The sequence below is a fragment of the Mus caroli genome, unplaced genomic scaffold (genome assembly GCF_978045245.1).
Source record: "Mus caroli unplaced genomic scaffold, Mus_caroli_1 scaffold_7, whole genome shotgun sequence".
NCBI lineage: Eukaryota > Metazoa > Chordata > Mammalia > Rodentia > Muridae > Mus > Mus caroli.
The window spans coordinates 24411727-24430210 of record NW_028227262.1 but is presented as its reverse complement, the minus strand read 5'-3'; the positions used below and the strand labels follow the sequence as shown (position 1 = coordinate 24430210).

General features: G+C 51.2%; 1 protein-coding gene across 3 annotated transcripts; it reads right to left on the bottom strand.

Moving 5' to 3' along the window:
* Nucleotides 1-280: 280 nt before the first annotated feature.
* Ptpn6 (protein tyrosine phosphatase non-receptor type 6) lies at nucleotides 281-18146 on the bottom strand. 3 transcript variants are annotated; one of them, XM_085839931.1, is made up of 16 exons: nucleotides 17848-18146; nucleotides 12048-12170; nucleotides 11611-11805; nucleotides 7942-8131; nucleotides 7703-7819; nucleotides 7492-7605; nucleotides 7267-7363; nucleotides 6872-6951; nucleotides 6541-6690; nucleotides 4677-4808; nucleotides 4410-4564; nucleotides 1555-1622; nucleotides 1307-1458; nucleotides 1120-1211; nucleotides 654-787; nucleotides 281-472 (listed from the first exon to the last, which is right to left on the bottom strand). In XM_085839931.1, exons 1-15 carry the CDS (start codon nucleotides 17859-17861, stop codon nucleotides 673-675), a joined length of 1794 nt encoding a protein of 597 aa, XP_085696057.1. In that variant the 5' UTR covers nucleotides 17862-18146; the 3' UTR covers nucleotides 281-472; nucleotides 654-672. The 3 variants fall into 3 exon arrangements, with proteins under 3 accessions (XP_085696057.1, XP_085696056.1, XP_085696058.1); XM_085839930.1 differs by having other exon boundaries at nucleotides 645-787; nucleotides 17848-18144; XM_085839932.1 differs by lacking the exon at nucleotides 17848-18146 and adding an exon at nucleotides 12256-12435 and having other exon boundaries at nucleotides 645-787.
* Between the last annotated feature and the right edge of the window lie 338 nt (nucleotides 18147-18484).

Here is an 18484-nt window from a genome sequence, read left to right as displayed (position 1 = left end):
AGTGATCCTCACTTGCTGAGCCAGGGAAGGCAGGTGAGCCCACATCACCCTCTGTGTAGGCTGGGGCACTTGCCTACCTACCGTATAGGAGGCCCTCCGTTCCATCCCCAGCATGAATGAGAGAGAACACAGAGCAATCTAAGCCCTAGGGCTGCTATGGGCATCTAGCCATGTGAAGCCATATCCACAACCAGGTCTATATGATCCCAGCCACACATGGCATCCCAGCCCGTCCTGCCCAGAGTCCCTGGATACAAGGGGCACAGACTTGGAGGCAATACACAGTGGTCCAGGGAATTTATTTACAAGAATAGAAGGGCCCGGCTCTCCCTGGGGACTTGCTGGGCTATATACAGATTCAGATGACCACAGTCACTTAAATTACAAGAAGATGGGGGCGGTCCTAGGGTCTGGTGAGGGCCACAGGTCTCAGTCTATCCGGTGGAGGCCTCTGCAGGGATCAAGGCTGATGCTGCAAATAAAAGAGAGGAAGTGGATCAAAGGTTGTCTGGGGCCCGGGATGGGGATACAAGAGCTAGGGACACCCTGGCAGGGTAGCGTGAGACTGTGACCGTGCCACACGTCTGAACTGAAGTTGGGGAGATGGGGGCAGGGAGAGAAAGACCACACAGAAGGGGCCGCACCATGGCCACCTGCAGACGAATGCCCAGCTCACTTCCTCTTGAGAGAACCTTTGTTCTTCTCCTTGTCTGCCGACCGCTGCTTCTTTACTTTCTCTTCCTTCTTGCTCTTGCTATGCACATTTTCGTACACCTCCTCCTTGTGCCTGGGGTTGGAAGGGGACAGGAGGCATCTGGAGACTGTGCAGGGTGACCCAACACCAGCAGCCCCTCAGGAGAACAAGAGAACCTGCTCACTCTCTGTACAGTGGACCCAAATGGCCCGGGGACAGAGACGGCTTCTCACACAAGTCCATAGCACGGGCCCACATGGGGTCCTAACGGGCACTTCAGGGAAAATTTAAGAACAAAGGGAATAGGAAGAAACTTGACCTTGAACCAGGGTTTCTCCAGCCTCCACACTAATCCACTCCAAAAAAGGACAGTTAGGGCTGGGCAGTGGGGGATAGATCCTGGGAAGGCAAACAGAATCACTCACTTGGAGGAAGTACGCGAGGCTTTGGCGTGGGCACTCCTCACAGCGGGAGGGTACGTGATATTCCCATACTCCGACTCCTGGCCCTTTTGGGACTGTGGGCAAAGGTGCGGTGGGAGCATGGTGGTACCAGCAGGACTAGGTGATGCCCACTCTCCCCTACCACCCACCAGCCCCACTCCGGACACACTTGTATGATCTCCAGTTTCTTCTTGGTCGTTTCGATGAACTGGGCAATGGCCACGTAAATAAACTTGTACTGGGCCTCGGTCTGCACCATGCCGGAGCGCTGTGCTCGTACCATCTGGATGGTCTTCTGGATATCAATGTCACAGTCTAGTCCTGGACAAGGGTGGCAGGGGAACTTCAGGGTAGACAAAGGCCAAGGGATGGCTTGCCCCCCTCTCACACCCACACGCACTCCCCAGGGCTCCTCACCCTTGGTGGAGATGCTTTCCATAAGCATATCAATGACGATGATGGTGCCCGTGCGGCCGATGCCAGCGCTGCAGAGACAAGGTACCGCCATCAGAGGCCTGGCTCTCCCCAGGAAATGGTGAGTCTCGGGGTCCACCCCAGCACTAGACAAGGCAGGTGTGTGTGTGTGTGTGTGTGTGTGTGTGTGTGTGTGTGTGTGTAGAGGTCACTAGGGCAGTGAAGGAGGGGTTTGCCTCACTCTGTCCCCATGCTTCTGCCGGATAAACAAGCCGGGGCCTGTTTTGAGGTGCAGACACCTTTTCCCTCCTTCCAAGCATCTGTCCCCCACTCCTCACAAATGATGGCTGTCCTCCTCTCTTGGAGAAACAAGATCCACAACCTGCGGCCGGGCGTGGTGGCGCACGCCTTTAATCCCAGCACTCAGGAGGCAGAGGCAGGCGGATTTCTGAGTTCAAGGCCAGCCTGGTCTACAAAGTGAGTTCCAGGACAGCCAGGGCTACACAGAGAAACCCTGTCTCGAAAAAACAAACAAACAAAAAAGATCCACAACCTGCCACTGTCCTGCCTTTCCTCAGATACCTGGGCTTCTCCCACTCCACCCCCCACCCCCAGGAACTTTTTTTTTTTCTTTTTGGTTTTTCAAGAGGGAGTAACTCTTTAAAAATGGTGCTGTACCCCTTTAATTCCAGCACTTGGGAGGCAGAGGTTCAAGGCCAGCTTATTCTATTCTATACAGCAAGTTCCAGGTCAGCCAAGGCTACACAGAGAAACCCAGTCTTTACAAAAAAAAAAAAAAAAGAAAAGAAAAGAAAAAAGAAAGAAAGAAGAAAAAGAAAGTTATTCAATGATTATCGTGCAAGCAAGCATGCTTATGGAAAAAAAAAAAAAAACGCCTGGCAGAGTGGTCACAAAACCACACCACCAGGGGATGACAGGAGGTAGAGACAGCTCCCTGGTAGCCAACCTAGCTGAAGTGATAACCTTCAAGTTCAGTGAGAAACCCTCTCTCAAAAAGTAAGGTGGAAGCCGGGCATGGTGGTGCACTCTGTTAATCCCAGCACTAGGAGGCAGACACAGTGGACTTCTGTGAATTCAAGGCTAGCCTGGTCTACCTAGCAAGTTCCAGGCCACTGAGACCCATAGAGACATACGTAACACACACACACACACACACACACAGAGTTACATTTGGCTTAGGGGGTAGCTCAGTGGTAAAGCATGTACTTAGCATGTTGAAGGCCCTGTGGTTGCATCCCTAGCAACACAGACAGACAGACAGACAGACAGACAGACAGACAGACAGAGACAAAGAGTGACATTTAACCTTCCTCTCTGTGGAACTTGATTTCTCTTTTCTTCAACCTGGTGGAAAGGTAAGGGCTATCCCAGGACACACACACAGTGAAGAAGGTGCCATGGCGGGTCTCCCTTTGCCCAGGTCCTCCTCCACCACCCCTGGGCAAGCAGTTGGTGCAGACCCCAAACCCACCTACAGCCCGGTCCATACCACTGGTGCCACAAGCTAAGCTGTCGAATTTCAAACCCAGATTGTCAAAAATAACACCCCCACACCACTTCCTTCCTGTGATTTCTAAATAAAGGCCATGGGGATTTCAAGAAGTACGTGAATAGGGAGGGGTGCCAGACGGGTTCTTGGGGATGTGCCGCCCCAGGATGGCAGAGGGCCGGGCTTGGCCCCCAAGACATTGCGAGAGGGGTACTTCCAGCCCAGCTGCAGGTCAGTCATTAATGGGAAGAAGGAGGAGTCTGAAGCGATCACAGGCCTGATATTAGAAGGACAGAATAGGAAGAGGACTAAACTGCTTCCTGTTTCCCCATGTTGGACATAAGGAGCCATCAATGGCTCACACACACAGAAACACACATGCACAGATACACATAGAGACATACAGACACAGAAACTTTAAAAAAAAAAAAAAAAAAAGACAAGAGCTTTAATCCCAGCACTAGGGAGGCAGATCTCTGTGAATTCAAGGCCAGCCTGTGAGTATACCAAGCCGACTTCCAGGACAGCCAGGGAGTTACACACAGAGAGAAGCCCTGTCTAGGGAGGAGGGGATGGGAAAGCAAAAAAAAAAAAAAAAACCCAAAACTAGACAATTCTTCTTTGTATTGATGAGAATTCATGATTCTCCTGTCTCCGACACCCAAATGCTGGGACTATAGGCTTAGGCCACTATCCCCAGCCATGAGTAGTGGGAAGAGAAGCCCAAGGTCAAAAGTTAAGCACCGTGCCTAAGGTCACACAGCTGGTAATAAGCAAGTGGCCTCTGTCCAAGACCCCTTACTTGTCATCCCCCACCAATCAAGGCAAGGCCACCTCATTTTAGGACCTCTCCCCACGCTAACCTCTCAGCCAACCACCTCTTACCTAGCCACAGAGCCATAGATGGCAATGGGGAAGGTGGCGGGCCCACAATAACCCCGGACGGAAGTGACCAGGCCTGCAGGGTAGGCCGGGAGCAATGAGGGAGCCCAGAAGCTGGCGTCGGGGGAAGCTTTAGCTGAGTCCCTATCCTCGCTGCCACCAGCAACCGACAGTGCTGACTCAGCATCGTTCCTCAACTGTCAGTTTAACTTTACATGTGTGGGTGTTGGGCCTGCACGTGTGTTAGTACGCCATGAGCACACAGTGCCCTGGTAGGCTATCAGATGGTGTTGGATCCCCTGGGACTGAGGCTACAGAAGGGTGTGAGTCACTTTGCAGGTGCTGGGAATCAAGCCAGGTCCCCTGGAGGAACGGCTCAGAGCTCCTAACCTCTTAGCCACAGTTCCGGTAGCCCCCAGCCGCTGGGTTTTTTTTTTTTTTTACACTAACTCCACGTTATGCTCACCTGCAATGCACAATGATGGGCCCTGCATGAGGCAAACTTTCCTGTCGCTGATTGATCTGATCCAGAAAGCTGAGGACACCCCCAGGCTCACTGGGAACCCCATGGTCAGGCCAGCTCAGGTACTGGTAGTGCCATATCTCCCGAACCAGGTCCCCCTAGGTCAAGGACAAAGAGGTAAAGTCTGCTTCCACACAGTATCCTTGTCCTCCCTGCCCCCACCCCCCAGACTAGAAAATACACTAATGTGTGAGGCTTGGGGACACTCACATTGTCCAGTGGGCAGATCTGTAATGTTCGAAGCTTGTATTCTGCTGTGTCATGCTCCCTACTGTTGGTCACAGAGTAGAGCCCATAGACGCGCTGAGTGCCCACCTCGGGCCAGTATGGGACACATTTGTTCTGAAAAGAGAGCAGGAGACGGTAAGGCACAGAGGCGGGGCTCTGGGGCTCCTTCTGGGCCCCTGGACATAGGCCTGAATACTGTTTTTGAATGTCTACATACATATATACATGGGGGGGGAGGTGTGCATGTGTGTATAGATACATACATGGAAGGGTGGTATGCATATGTATATAGATACATACATGGAGGATGGTGGGCATGTGTGTATAGATACATTCATGAGAGGATGTTATGCATGTGTGTATCGATACATACATGGGATGGTGTGCATGTGTGTACAGATGCATACATACATGAGGGGACAGTGTGCACATGAAGGCCTAAGGACGATGTTGGGAGTCATCCTCCATCACTCTTCCACCGTATTCATTGAGATAGTGTGGGGTCATCAAACCCAGAGCTCACCAATACAGCAAATCTTGCAAGCCAGCTTGCTCTGGGAGTCCTCTGTATCCTCCTTCCAAAGCTGGAATTGTCTGTATACGCCCTCTGATACCCAGAATATACAGGGTTTCTGAGGATCCGAACTCCCAACCTCACACTTTCATGGCAAATTCTTAACCACTGAGCCTTCTCCCCATCCCTGACCTGAGGACACTTGTTAAAAGAACGGATGAAGCCGGGCGTGGTGGCGCACGCCTTTAATCCCAGCACTCGGGAGGCAGAGGCAGGCGGATTTCTGAGTTCGAGGCCAGCCTGGTCTACAAAGTGAGTGCCAGGACAGCCAGGGCTACACAGAGAAACCCTGTCTCGAAAAACAAAAAAAAAAAAAAAAAGAACGGATGAGCCAGCTCAGATCAGTCCTGGGATCTGGCCTCAGACTAGGTAGGATCTGGTCAACCATCTTACCTTATAATCCATTCAGTGACCACTGAAACTGTACTAACAAGCTGTGGCTCAAACTCATGTAAGAGGGCAGAGAGGATGGGGGCATGGGGAGGATGGATGAGGAATGCTCGCCCTGGCACACACTAAAGAGTGGGGCTGAGGATGGAACCCAGGGTTCATCCTGGGCAAGTGCTCTGCCGCTGGGCTATACCATCACAGCTGAGCACTCAGGAGGGCTGGGTGTCTAGGAGTCATGGAATAGAGTGGAGACTATCTCAGGCCTTAGTTTCCCAATATGCACTGGGCCTTTGTCATTGATGTCCTATTCTATATTGGCATCTGATCTTGCCCTTAAAAAAATTACATTTAATAGTTGTATGTGGGTGTGTGGGTGTGTATATATATGTGTATATGTGTGTGTATCTGTGTGTATCTGTGTATGTATATGTATGTGTGTATGTATGTGTATGTATATGTATGTGTATATTATGTGTATGTATGTGTGTATGTGTGTGTATCTGTGTATGTATATGTATGTGTGTATGTATGTGTATGTATATGTATGTGTGTATTACGTGTATGTATGTGTATAGTGTGTATGTATGTGTATGTGGCGTATAGACCCATAAACTTAGATTTACTTCTGTGTGACTGTATATGTATGTGTACACATGTGTTATGGCATGCATGTAACAGTCAGATCAGAGGATACATTGCAGAAGTCAGTTCCCCCCTTCTACCATGTGGGTCCCAAGGATTGCACTCGTGACGTCCGGCTTGGCAGCAAACTTGTTTAACCCTCTGAGCCGTCTCATGAGCCCCTGATCTTGCTTGTGTATGGTAGTGAACAAGGACCAAGGAAGAAAATGTAGGGGTCAGGAAGTTGGGGTTTTGCCCTACCCGGCCTTTTTCCACCTCTCTGGTAGTCATGACGATGACACGAGTGTTCTCCTGCCAAGCCATCTGCCAAAAGTCATTGACTGTGGCATCCAGACAGCCCTGGCTGGCGATGTAGGTCTTAGAGTTCTCATCTGGACCTAGCAGCTGGTTCTGGGTGCAAACAGAGAGAGATCCAACCAAGGACAGTGAATCCTTGGGCATTGGGTGTGCCTGTACCCCCCGCCATCACCCCCACATAAGATATCAGATCTAACCCCAGAGGCATATGTACCCAAGACACAGGGAGCTCTCAGAGATCAGCACCTGTTCCCACCTAGGTCACCCAACTCACCTTCACGTAGTTGGCATTGATGTAGTCAGAGCCTGGGATGTTACTGTCACGTCCCTGCAGGATCACTCGGCTGTGGTCAACTGGCATGAATAGAGAACAAACAGCTTGGGCCACTCCCTGAGGCAGACCTTTCCCAAGCCGACAGATGTTCTTGTCTCCAGAGCTACAGACTCATAGATAGGGCAGCAGGCAGGGATAAATGTGTCTAGGATGGGAGCAGAGGCTGTGTGGCCAAGGCGTGGCAGGGTGGGAATTACTGCCTGGTAGTTGTAGGAAGGCTCTTAGGAACTGAAGAAGAGGCCTCCTGGGGGAGGAGAGCTCTGCTGGACAGTGGGGATGGGATGGGTGGGAGTCTGTGGGAGGCAGTGAGGGCGGGCGGGGCTGCTGGGGCTCACAGGGAAGAATGTTCTTGTAGCGGTTCTTGCTCTTGTTCTCCGGCCGCTGCCCTTCCAGACGCTGGTGCAAGTTCTTTACCTCCTGCTTTTGTAGACTCTGAAATGTGAGAGAACTGAGTCCCCCGCCCAAGGGTGCATCCACGGGGGCAGAAGCCATAGGTCAGAGGCATTTAAAGAGGGCAAGGTGACCTCATCCATCCCAGCCCTGCTGTCCCCACCACACACCTCAAACTCCTCCCAGAAGCCAGCCTTGGCTGTGTCCTCCGACTCCTGCTTCTTGTTCAGTTCCAAGACCCGGTTCTCAATGTCAGCTGCGTTTACCCGAGTGGCATAGTAAGGCTGAGGTGAGGGAGGACAAGAAGTCAGCGGCCGAGAGACCTCAGAAAGCCACATCTCCGATGGCTCAGGGGAAGAGGCAAGCAGGTCGGCCCCTCACCTGCCGCAGGTAGACAAAGGCTCCCGAGGCCTCCTCAATCCCCGTCTTCTTGAAGTGCTCCACCAGGTCTGTGAGGCTGTCAAACGTCTCTGAGCCACCCACAGTATAGCGTCCACCCTGAAGGGACACCAAGTAGGGCCACCCCTCAGGGCTGAGTGCTCCCTCGTGGCACCCCCAGCCTTAAGTCCAACCCACTGGTGCTCCAGCATGAGGCCTTCCCCACAGCCTGGCTGACTCACCTCACACATAACCTTGATATGAGTGACCCTGAGCGGGGAACCTGGGCCAGCCTTGGGCTGGTCATTGAGCACAGAGAGTACAAAATCACCAGGTTGGCTGAGACTCTCACGCACAAGAAATGTCCAGGGCTCGCCCTTGGCCTGCAGCAGTGACTCTGCCTGCCCTCCAGATATGTGGCCATGGTACCACCTAGAGAAAGTACATGGCAAAGATGGTAACCAGGTCCCAGAGCATGCACAGAGGCCTGCTACCTGCCAGGCTTGAGCTACAAGCTTTCAAATCCACCACTTACATTCAGATCTGTTACTAACTCAGAAAATGCTGCGAGGAAAAAGATAGACTTTGTGTTATTACCCCAGCTTGGAGCTAGAATTCCAATTCCTTAGGAGACATGAGGATGGTTGTAAATTTAAGGCCAGCGGGATCTACACAAACATACCTTTAAGGCTCACCTTCTTCTAGAAACACATAAATGAATAAATAAATAGCAGACAACGACAGCTACTCTTATAACCCCAGCATTCAGTCGGCTGTGCAGAAGAACTGTCTCAATGAGGCTAGCCTGCTCTATGTGTTAAGTTTCAGGCCAGCCTGAGCTACACAGTGGGACCCTATCTCAAAAACAAAACAAACAGCCAGGCCTGGTGATATATACCTGTAATTACAGCCCTGGGTTGGCAGAAGCAAGAGGGATCACTGTAAGTTTGAGGCTAGCCTGGTCTACAGGGTGAATTCCAAGCCATCCTGAGCTAGAGGCTGTCTAAAAAAAAGCGAAGTTTCTGTCTCCAAAAGAGAAAGGAAGGGAGGAGGGAGGGAGGGAGGGAGGGAGGGAGGGAGGGAGGGAGGGAAAAAGGAAGGGCTCTAGCCAAAACCTAAATAAAGCCTCCCTTGACTGTTCACAAGAAACAGAAAGACAGTATCCAGAATATTTGGAGGGACAAAATGAAGTGTCCCCATGAAACAGACTCTGACTGAGTTAAAAGGAGGGACAGAAAAACGTAGATTGACCCAAACCACAGAAGGCAGTGGGTGCCAGAGGAGACACAAGTCCAGAAGGACTGATGGAAACCGCATTTGTGGGAGGGGGAGGCACAAATATCCCACTGAGGAGAGAGTAGTTTCAGGGTTCCAGAGATTCAAAGGGGCTCCAAGGAGCTCCGAGGGGCTGCAGGGCAGAAAGCAGAACTAAGGACCGGTCCGTGAAGCACCCTCTTCCCAGGAGGAAACTGTAGCCCCACAATGCCTAGCCTCACAGGAAACCACGTGATGGAAAAAACACAAAACTCCTTCTGGGGAGAGAGTGAGAAGTGAGGTTGTGAGGTTTCTTCAGCTCGGGGGGTGGGGGGAGAGCATTTTCCAACCGCAAGGATTGGGGGGGGGAGTGGAGTGGGGCTCAGTCCTCTTGGTCCTTCTCAACTCTGTCCAGAGGACACCATAGCTCAAGGCCCTTCAGAGGTTCCTACCCCAACCCAGGCCTCCTGGGCCATCCTAGCCCACCTCAGGAACAGGCCAGAGACCCCAAGCAATGTGAGGGGGCTCAGCTCCTTCCCTCAGGGACAGGATGAGGAAGTCTCCATGCAAATGTGAACAGACCACAGGCATGGAGTTCACTATTGAGGGGACAAATGCAAATTTCCCAGAAGAGGAGGGGCAAAGAGAGGAGCATTGGGTCATGGCTTCCACACACACTAAGGTTAGGGATGAGACAGCTTCTTCCCAGATGGCCATCCAAAGTGTCTCTTGGAGTCCTCCGCAGCCCTGTCAGAGTGTATCATCCACGGGGTGTCCTGTGCTTCCCCACTGCCCTGGCCTGTTCTCCTAACACCTGTTTAGCTCCCACCTTCTTCCCGATCACAAGGAACACAGCAGCCACCATTCAGCTGTACCTCCATGGTCTACTCTAGCAGGGCGCATCCTGGTGTGGGTCAGCAACAAAGAGAAAACAAGGGGCTGAAAGAGAATCTGAGAGAGGCCAAACCATCCTGAGGGCTGCAGGTAGGAGAGGAGAGGAGAGACAACATGGGGCAGGCCCTCCCTTCCCACTCACCGGCAGAAGGGGAAAGCCTTCTAGGGAGTGTCCTCTAGCTTCTTTGTTTGTTTGTTTGTTTGTTTGTGGCTTTCTTTGTGTTTTGGGGTTTGTTTTTTTTTGTGGGGGGGTTGTTTGTTTGGGTTGGGTTGGAGTTTTATTGTTGTTTTGTTTGGGGATTTTGGTTTTTCAAGACAAGGTTTCTCTGTGTAGCCCTGGCTGTACTGGAACTTACTTGATAGACCAGGCTGGCCTTGAACTTCCAGACATCCACCTTCCCCTGCCTCTTTTGAGTGCTGGGATGAAAGGCCTATGGTACCACCTCCACTCCGCTTGTTTTAGTTTTTTAAGTCAAGGTCTCATGGAGCCCTATCAGACCTCAAACTTGCTATGGAATGGAGGATAAACTTGACCTTCTTCTGATCTTCTTACCTCCACCCGGGCTCACAGGCACATGTCACCCACACCAGGTTTATGCACGACAGGGAATCGAACCCCCGGTGTTTAATGCATGGCAGGCAAGCACTCACCACCTGAGCCAGACCCTAGACCTCCAGTCCTCAGTTTAGTCAGTAACTTGTGAACAAAACTATTGAGCTAAGTTTGTAGGCACGAATCTCAAAACAGACTTTAAAACTGCGTGGAAGGTAGCTAGTGGCAAAGCGCTCACTCAACTCAGACAAGGCCCCAGGTTCGGGCCCCAGCAGAGAAGGGTGTGGGGATCAAGTTCGGAATCATTTCAACTGTAAATATACAGACACAGGACAGGAAGAGGTCAGTCCCTATGCTATACAGCTAAGAGGAGCCCCAGTGTAATGAATGAGGGACATTTATCTCCACAACCTTCCCTTTGCACATGCTCTGAGAAGACCACAGGAGAACAGCCAGCCCAGCTATGGGGGCCATGTCTTTGCAGCACTAATTGGGGATGTCCTGAGGATCTCCTTGAGTCAGATAAGCCTGGGCCCTTCTCTACCTGTGACTACCTCAGCAACCTTGCTTTCACCAAGCTCTGTCCGGTCCCACCTCAGTGTGATGCTGAGAGAAGTCCCTGAGTACCCCAGTACCAGTGGACCTCTAAGACCTTATTAAGACAGGGACCAACGGGCGTGGTGGCGCACGCCTTTAATCCCAGCACTCAGGAGGCAGAGGGAGGTGGATTTCTGAGTTCGAGGCCAGCCTGGTCTACAAAGTGAGTTCCAGGACAGCCAGGGCTATACAGAGAAACCCTGTCAAAAAAAAAAAAAAAAAAAAAAAATAGACAGGGACCTAGAGCCCCAGGCTGTATAGAGGGCTGGAAGAAGGCACCAGAGTTCCATGGAAGGACAAGCTTTCTAGTAATAGGGCCAACCTGATGAGAAACACCAGAGACAAGGAGTGGCCTCTCTGTTACTCTCAGGATGAGGTTGCTAGGCAGCAGGAACCTTGCAGGAAGGCAAGGGGAACCCTTCTCTGGCTTCCTCGGGGGACAGGAGATTGGTTAGATACACGGGAGTCATCAGCCTACAGAGGGAAGAGGCTCAGAACACTGAGAGAACAGGTGTGGAAGACCAGGGATGAGGAACGGACTGGGAACAGAAGGACACCCGGTCTGGATGTCCACTTATCTCAAGGGACAGGGCCAACCTGCAATGCCTCTCACCTCTCACTTGTAGGGTCCGAGCAGTTCAATGGGTACTTAAGGTGGATGATGGTGCCATCTCGGTCCTGCAGGATGCCCTGCTGCTGCGTGTAATACTCGACCAGCTCTGTCAGCGTCGCAAACTTCTCCCCTCCGTACAGGTCATAGAAGTCCCCTGAGTTCTGGATCCGAATATGAGTCACCTGATCATCCACCCTGCAAGGTACCACCAGGTAGTGAGATACATGAGCAGCAGCGGGGTGGCCTTGGGGGACAGATGTCTCGATGCAAAAGCACACAGGCACAGAGTGGACATAGACAGTTATGGGCACATGCTAGGGCTACAGGCAGGGACAGAAGGGAAGAAATGTATCATGAGGAGACAACACAACCCAGGGAACCCAGGAATGCTCGGGACCCACACAATGAGCTGCTCAGGTGCAGGGAGGGCCACCCACCTGACTGAGAGGGAGAAGTCACCCTGGTTCTTGCGGCTGGGCCGAGCCAGGAAGCTCCCAGGGACTCCCCTGCCCTTTAGCAGGGTCTCTGCATCAGGCCCGCTGAGGTCCCGGTGAAACCACCTAAAAATGCACAGGGCAGTGAGGGAATATCCCCAGGGCTCCAGCCACCCTTGTTTCCTATCTTCCATGGGTCCCAGGCCCTTACCTCACCATCCTGGGGTTCTCACTGAATTGGCTGCAGAAAATGTGGAGGGAACAGTTTGTCTGGGAAGGCACGTACAAACTCTAGAGATGAGCCTCAGGCAAGGCTCTCAGAGCCCAGGCCTCCAAAGCCAACCTGCAGCCCTGCTCCCGGGGCTACCACTCTACTGGCCTGGGGCAGCCAGCAGGGCGGAGACAGGAAGGGGCGCGGCCGACCCCTTAGGGGAACTCACTTGAACTTCTCTTTTCAGAGCGAGGGAAGAGGAGCTGGAGGGTGGCAGGGTGGGGGAGGGCCTGCCAACAAAGGCACAGGGCAAGGCTGTAAATACTCATGACTCAAGAGGTAAGGCACACACATGTGTGCCCCTCAGTCCCTCCAGGTCAAGAGTCACGCACAGTGAATATCCACATTATCAGGTCAATCCTTCCTCCTCCAGCAGCTGCCTCTACTCAGAATTATTCTTAGGCACAGTCTAATAATGATCGTGTGCAGTGGCACCGCCATTTAATGGAGTGTCGCAGCCTGCCAGACTCATTGCTACAGTGTCATTTTCATGCCTCCTGTGAGTTACAGGTCACCAGGGCTTCATTCTGCAGGCACTATCTTTATCCCCCCCATTTTACAGACAAGGAAACTGAGGCCAAGAAGTTTGAGGAATTGCCCCCGGGTCTTACCCTTAGTGAGTTGCACAACTCAGACCTAAATAGTTTCAAAGCCAATGACTTTTGAATCCTGCTTGCCAGCTCTCAGGACCCAAAGAACAGTAGTCAATAGACTCCTTGTCCAAAGGAGATGCTATCATCACAGCTGAGAGCCCCCACAAAGCAACCTTGTGCAGCACTGTCATCACGGGCCTAGGCCTCTTTCCTATACCCCGACTGTCAGCAGGGAGGGGTGGGGTGGGAAGGTATCTCCTAAAGGTTAGGGTTTGTGGCCAGGGTCCCAACAAGGGCAGACGCTCACAGGGAGGGCTTTAAACTTTAGGAACGCTCAGCCTTCAGGCTTATGGGACCTTGTGTATGTAATCCCCAGGATGAATACAAAAAAAGATGCAAATACTACCAAGCCAAGACCAGAGGGAAAACAAGCTGCCCAACTTATCTTCCTTAGGGAGGGACACAGGCTGCTGGAGAAGGGAGATGGGACAGAGCACCTTATATCCTTTAAGGGTTTTTTGTCTGAGGTGTTTTGATTGGTTAGTTTTGGTGTGTTTGTTTGTTTGTTTGTTTGTTTGTTTTGTAATACTGAAATTAGAACCCCAGTCCTAGCTGGGCATGGTAACCCATGCCTTTAATCCCAACACTTGAGAGGCATAGGCAGGCAGCTCTCTGTGAGTTTGAGGCCAACTTGGTCTATACAGTGAGTTCCAGGATATCCAGCACTATATAGTGAGAGCCTGTCTCAACAACAAGAACAACAAAACCAACCCAGACTCTCAGTCCCTTAAACACGCGTGAGGAGCATCCTTGGGCGAGCATCCTTGGGCGAGCACCCTTGGCCGAGCACCCCTGGGCGAGCATCCTTGGGCAAGCATCCTTGGTGTACATCCTCTACCCTATTTCTTTTCCTTATTCATTTGATTCCCTTCATACTTCTGCAGTCCTAGGGTTTGAACTTAGGACCTCAAACACGCAAGGCAATGGCTCAACCACAGAGTCACACCCCCTGTTAGTTCTCTTTTTACTTTTTTTGGAGATAGGGTCTCGCTAAATTGCCCAGGCTAATCTGGAACTCACTCTGTAGCCTTGAGTTTGTAATCTCCCTACCTCCACCTCTCCAGTAGCTGGAGGTAGAAGCATTGCCACCATATCTGGCTCCCTTACACTTCTTTAAAACTGAATGATGCGGCTCAATGGTAACATAAGGCCCTGTCTCTGCTCCAAGCCCAGTAGTTTCATGAGTGAGTGTATAGTTAGTTGTATGCTTAATATTTATTCACAGTGTATAGTCATATCTCAAAATATAGGAGAAATAAGAGACAATAAAACCCAAACATGGCTAGAGTGTGGCTCTGTGTAAAATGCTTGCTTAGCATATGAGTGGGAACCCCTGGCCTTCACCACCAACAGTCTTGCTGGATGCCATGTCACACATCTGTAATTCCAGCACATAGAAGACAGAGGTAGGGGGATGAGAACAAACCTGAAGCCAGCCTAGGCTTCATAAAGAGTTCCAAGCCAGCCAGGGCTATATAGCAAGCCCCTGGGGGTGTTGGTTTTGTTTTGTTTAACAGTCTACAACAAGTACTTTATCATTATTGAAAACATCAAATATCACTTAACCTTCCTGCCTCCCACCCTCCTTTTAGGCTTTCTCTTCTTGCTAATACCCCTGAAAATATGCATGCTTGGGTATTACATTAAGCAAGATCCAGAACTCCAATAGACTCAGCTCATCCCAAGGGTCAGGAAGACCATATACAAAGCTTGTTTCAGCAAAGGGAGATCCACGGAACAATATGAACTAACCAGTACCCCCAGAGTTCATGTCTCTAGCTGCATATGTAGCAGAAGATGGCCTAGTCGACCATCAAGGGGAGGAGAGGCCCTTGGTCTTACGAAGATCATATGCCCCAGTACAGGGGAATGCCAGGCCAGGAAGCAGGAATGGGTGGGTTGGGAAGCAGGCCAGAGGGAGGGTATAGGGGACTTTGAGGATAGCATTTGAAATGTAAATGAAGAAAATATCTAATTTCAAAAACCGGGGGGGGGGGGGGGTGTGGAATCTGCCAGCATCCCAGCTTGCCTCCATCCCAACCTTCAGGGTCGTATCTAGCTGAAGACTCATGACTTCACTTAAACAGACAGGATTACAAGTATGCACGCCCCGCACGCCGATTACTCTCTGCCAATGACATATCTTGTATAGAAGCACAACTCACACACACCCCACCATCTGGGTTCACCCCATATCCATCCCTTGCTGGGCAGATCCCCAACACAACAGGCACACAGGAAGGCCCATACTGCTTGGCACCATACTGACTGCACCAGTACAAAGACTCTCGTTCCAGAATGAAGCCCACTCTGTGGGAGGGAGCTCACGAGGCACCTAATACTCCTGACCCTGATGTGTATCTAAAGGATGTCAAGCCAGAAAATGTAGTGCTCCAATAAGACGGAATACACATCCTGTCCCCAGGCAGGAAAATAATAAAAAATCCTCCAAGAAGCAAGGCACGGGGCCTTTGACCACCTATGATGTTGGGATTTTGTCTTTGTTTTAAGCAGAATTAAGGAGGCTGACAGTCCTAAACATAAATGCCTGGTATCTAGAAGAGAAAGAGATTCCTTCGGGAAGCAAGGGATAAAAGAACACATCAAGGTCAATGGTGATGCAGGAAAGAGAGGCCCTGGGTACCTACCAAGGACAAAATACTACCATTATATGGTACTAGAGTTCTCTGGATCTTGGTATTTCTGCCCGATAAATGAACTTCACAAGGTTTCCTAAATTCAAACCTAAAAAGCCAATAAGGAGGCCAGGTGTGGTGGCTCGTGCCAGTAGCCCCAGTATTCAGGAGGCTGAAGCCTGGGACAGAAGGCTAAATGTGATGGTCCATGCCTGCCCTTGGGAGGTCTTCTTCGACCACATAACTGCTAAGTGGCATGGCTTCATGTCATCAGCTTCAACATTTTACCCTGGATTCTGTCTTCTGATTCTGCATCTGCAGGTTCAGCCAGCTGTAGACAGAAAGTATGCTTCCACTGGGTGGGCGCAGACCCTTTTCCCTAGCCACAATTTCCTCCATAACAGGATACAATGATTTGCATAGCATTTACATCGTACTCAGAGATAATAAAATCCACAGTAGTACAGGTATAGGTTCTATGCAAATACATTTGTATAGTTTGGTATCTTCCAGTCGCTCTGGAATTAATCCCCCATAGACTCTGGCAAGTGACTGTTTTCTGTTGCTGTGTAGCCTTGGCTGTCTTGGAACTCACTCTGTAGATCAGGCTAGCCTGGAAGTTAGAGACCCGCCTGCCTCTGCCTCCTAAATTCTGGGATTACAGGTGTGTGCCAGCCAACTTGGGGCTTTATGCCTGCTAGACAATAACCCTAATTTTTGTTTTTATTATTTATTTAGATGACATCTTGCTGTATGTGGCCAGGCTAGCCTCAAACTCAAGATCCTCCTACCTCGGCCTCTCCTGTCATCCTACACCACCCTTCCCAGCTGAGACAACTGTATCACTGTTATTGTAGCATGACAATCTTGTTTACTTGTGATGTGACGATCCCAAGTTTAGAAACAAAAGTGAAAACTGAAGGCTCGTTCAGTAACTTGCCCACAGTCACGAGGTTCCAGTGAGTGGGAAGGTGAAAAAAAACCCAAAGCTGTCTGAGGCCAGAGATCTGTTTGCCACAGCCAACTGCACCATCAGGCTTTAAGGAGCTGCCGGGTACAGAAAAGCCTGGAGATGGAGACGGAGAGGATACAGGTCACCCCCCACGGGCAGATGGACCAGGACACAGAGGTGCCATGGAAACCATGCACTTGGGTTGTTCGGTGTAAGCAGAGCAAAGCAGCTGAACCAAAGCATGCAGGGGCTGGACCCCCCCAAATAGAGGTCTTCCAAGTCCACGTTAAAAAACCAAGAAGGGTTCTATAATGGGAGATTCCTTGTCAAGGCAGATGGGAAGCCTCAGCACCACCCCCAGGCCGGCAGGGACAAGATACACACTGGAGGAAGAGTGTACACAGAAAGAATCGAATGAGTATGAAAAGCCAAACTCAGCAGGACCCCTGTACAGACCACCCACAGAGTCACCAGAACTCTCTGAGTGGGCTTTCACTACCCAAACCCCACCGGAAGTCTAAGGTGCCCATGGCTTTCTTCTTGGGTGAACACACTGTCCTTTGCCCATTTGTCCCCAGACATCACTCTGCTTAGCTCAAACGCCACCTCATCTGGAAGTTCTCCCTGTCAGCCAATTATGTCTCCAGAATACATCACTTGCTGCTTCTTTTCCTGCGTGTTAGTTAGTTAGTGCTTCGGCCATCTGAAATAATCCTAGTTATTGCCTGTGTATTCACTCGGTCATCTCTGGCTGGAATGCCTGCTCTCTAAACAGAGATCATGTCTGCCTCATATAGGTTCATATTACCAACAAACATCTTCATCAGTACCTGTCCACCATGTCTGCTCACCATTCATCTAGCAACGTTTGCTTCCTTTGGGGAACAGTGAAAGAACCAAGCTGTGTGTGTGGGTACATGGGGTGTCTAGGAATGGAAGAGCTTTCTCAAATGTGCCCTTAGACTGTCATGTCTGAGGTGATGTGAGCTACCCAAGGGGGAAAGAGATCCTAGACAAGAGGCAGAAGCAGGAGGACCCCAGGCCAGTGGTTAAAAATAAGAAAAGATTTGGGGTTGGGGCGGGGGAAGAGGCAGAGGAAATGAGCCTGGAGGTCTTGTATCTTGTGGTAAGGAGAGAGAGTTCACAGGGACAGGATGGCGACCCCAAGGGCAGGGGTATTGGTGGGGGTAGACTATTTTTGTAGGCCTACTTGTTGAGGGTGTGAACAATGTCCATCCACCTAGACAAACAGGAGTCTGTGGGACACACACAAGTGGTGGAGGGGACTTACCCGCGGGACAGCATCTCCCGGGAGGAGTGGGGAGAAGTCACAGGCAAAGGGCGACGGGGGCGGGGCCAATCGAGTGGCACAGCTGTTCAGGGATCCAGACCTTTAGGAAGAATATATTTCGTTTCTCGGCCACTTCCTCCTCTATCCAGCCTGTCAAACCAATGGGACTCTGAGGCCAAGCCCCTGGATTACAGGTCTCTGAGAGAAGGGCGGTGGGGCGGGGCTGGCCAGAGTCTGCCCGCCCACCGCGGCCAAATTCCCCAGAGGACTGCAGGAGTGCAGCAGGCTTCAGGCCTGCCCGGGCCTACTTCCCTGGGAAGGGGAGGAGCCACCTGCTGTTCTACCTGGAGCTCAAACTGCTGGAGCAGAAGGAGGGCGGTACAAGCAAAGCCCAGGAAGTAACCCTAGCCAAGGGACCGCCCTCGGAAGAGTACCTCTCTGACCGTGGAAAGCAGAGAGCCCAAAGAAGAGCCTGGGCCCGCTCCTCTAGGAGGTGCTACCTTTGTGAGCAAACCTCCCAGGGTACCAAGAGGCCCATCTTAGCCTCACACACCCTGGGGCTCATGAGAGCAGGGTTGGTCCCAGCGAAGAGGATAGAAAGGGTCTAAAGGAGGGGAAAGGCTAGAGGCGGCTGGGT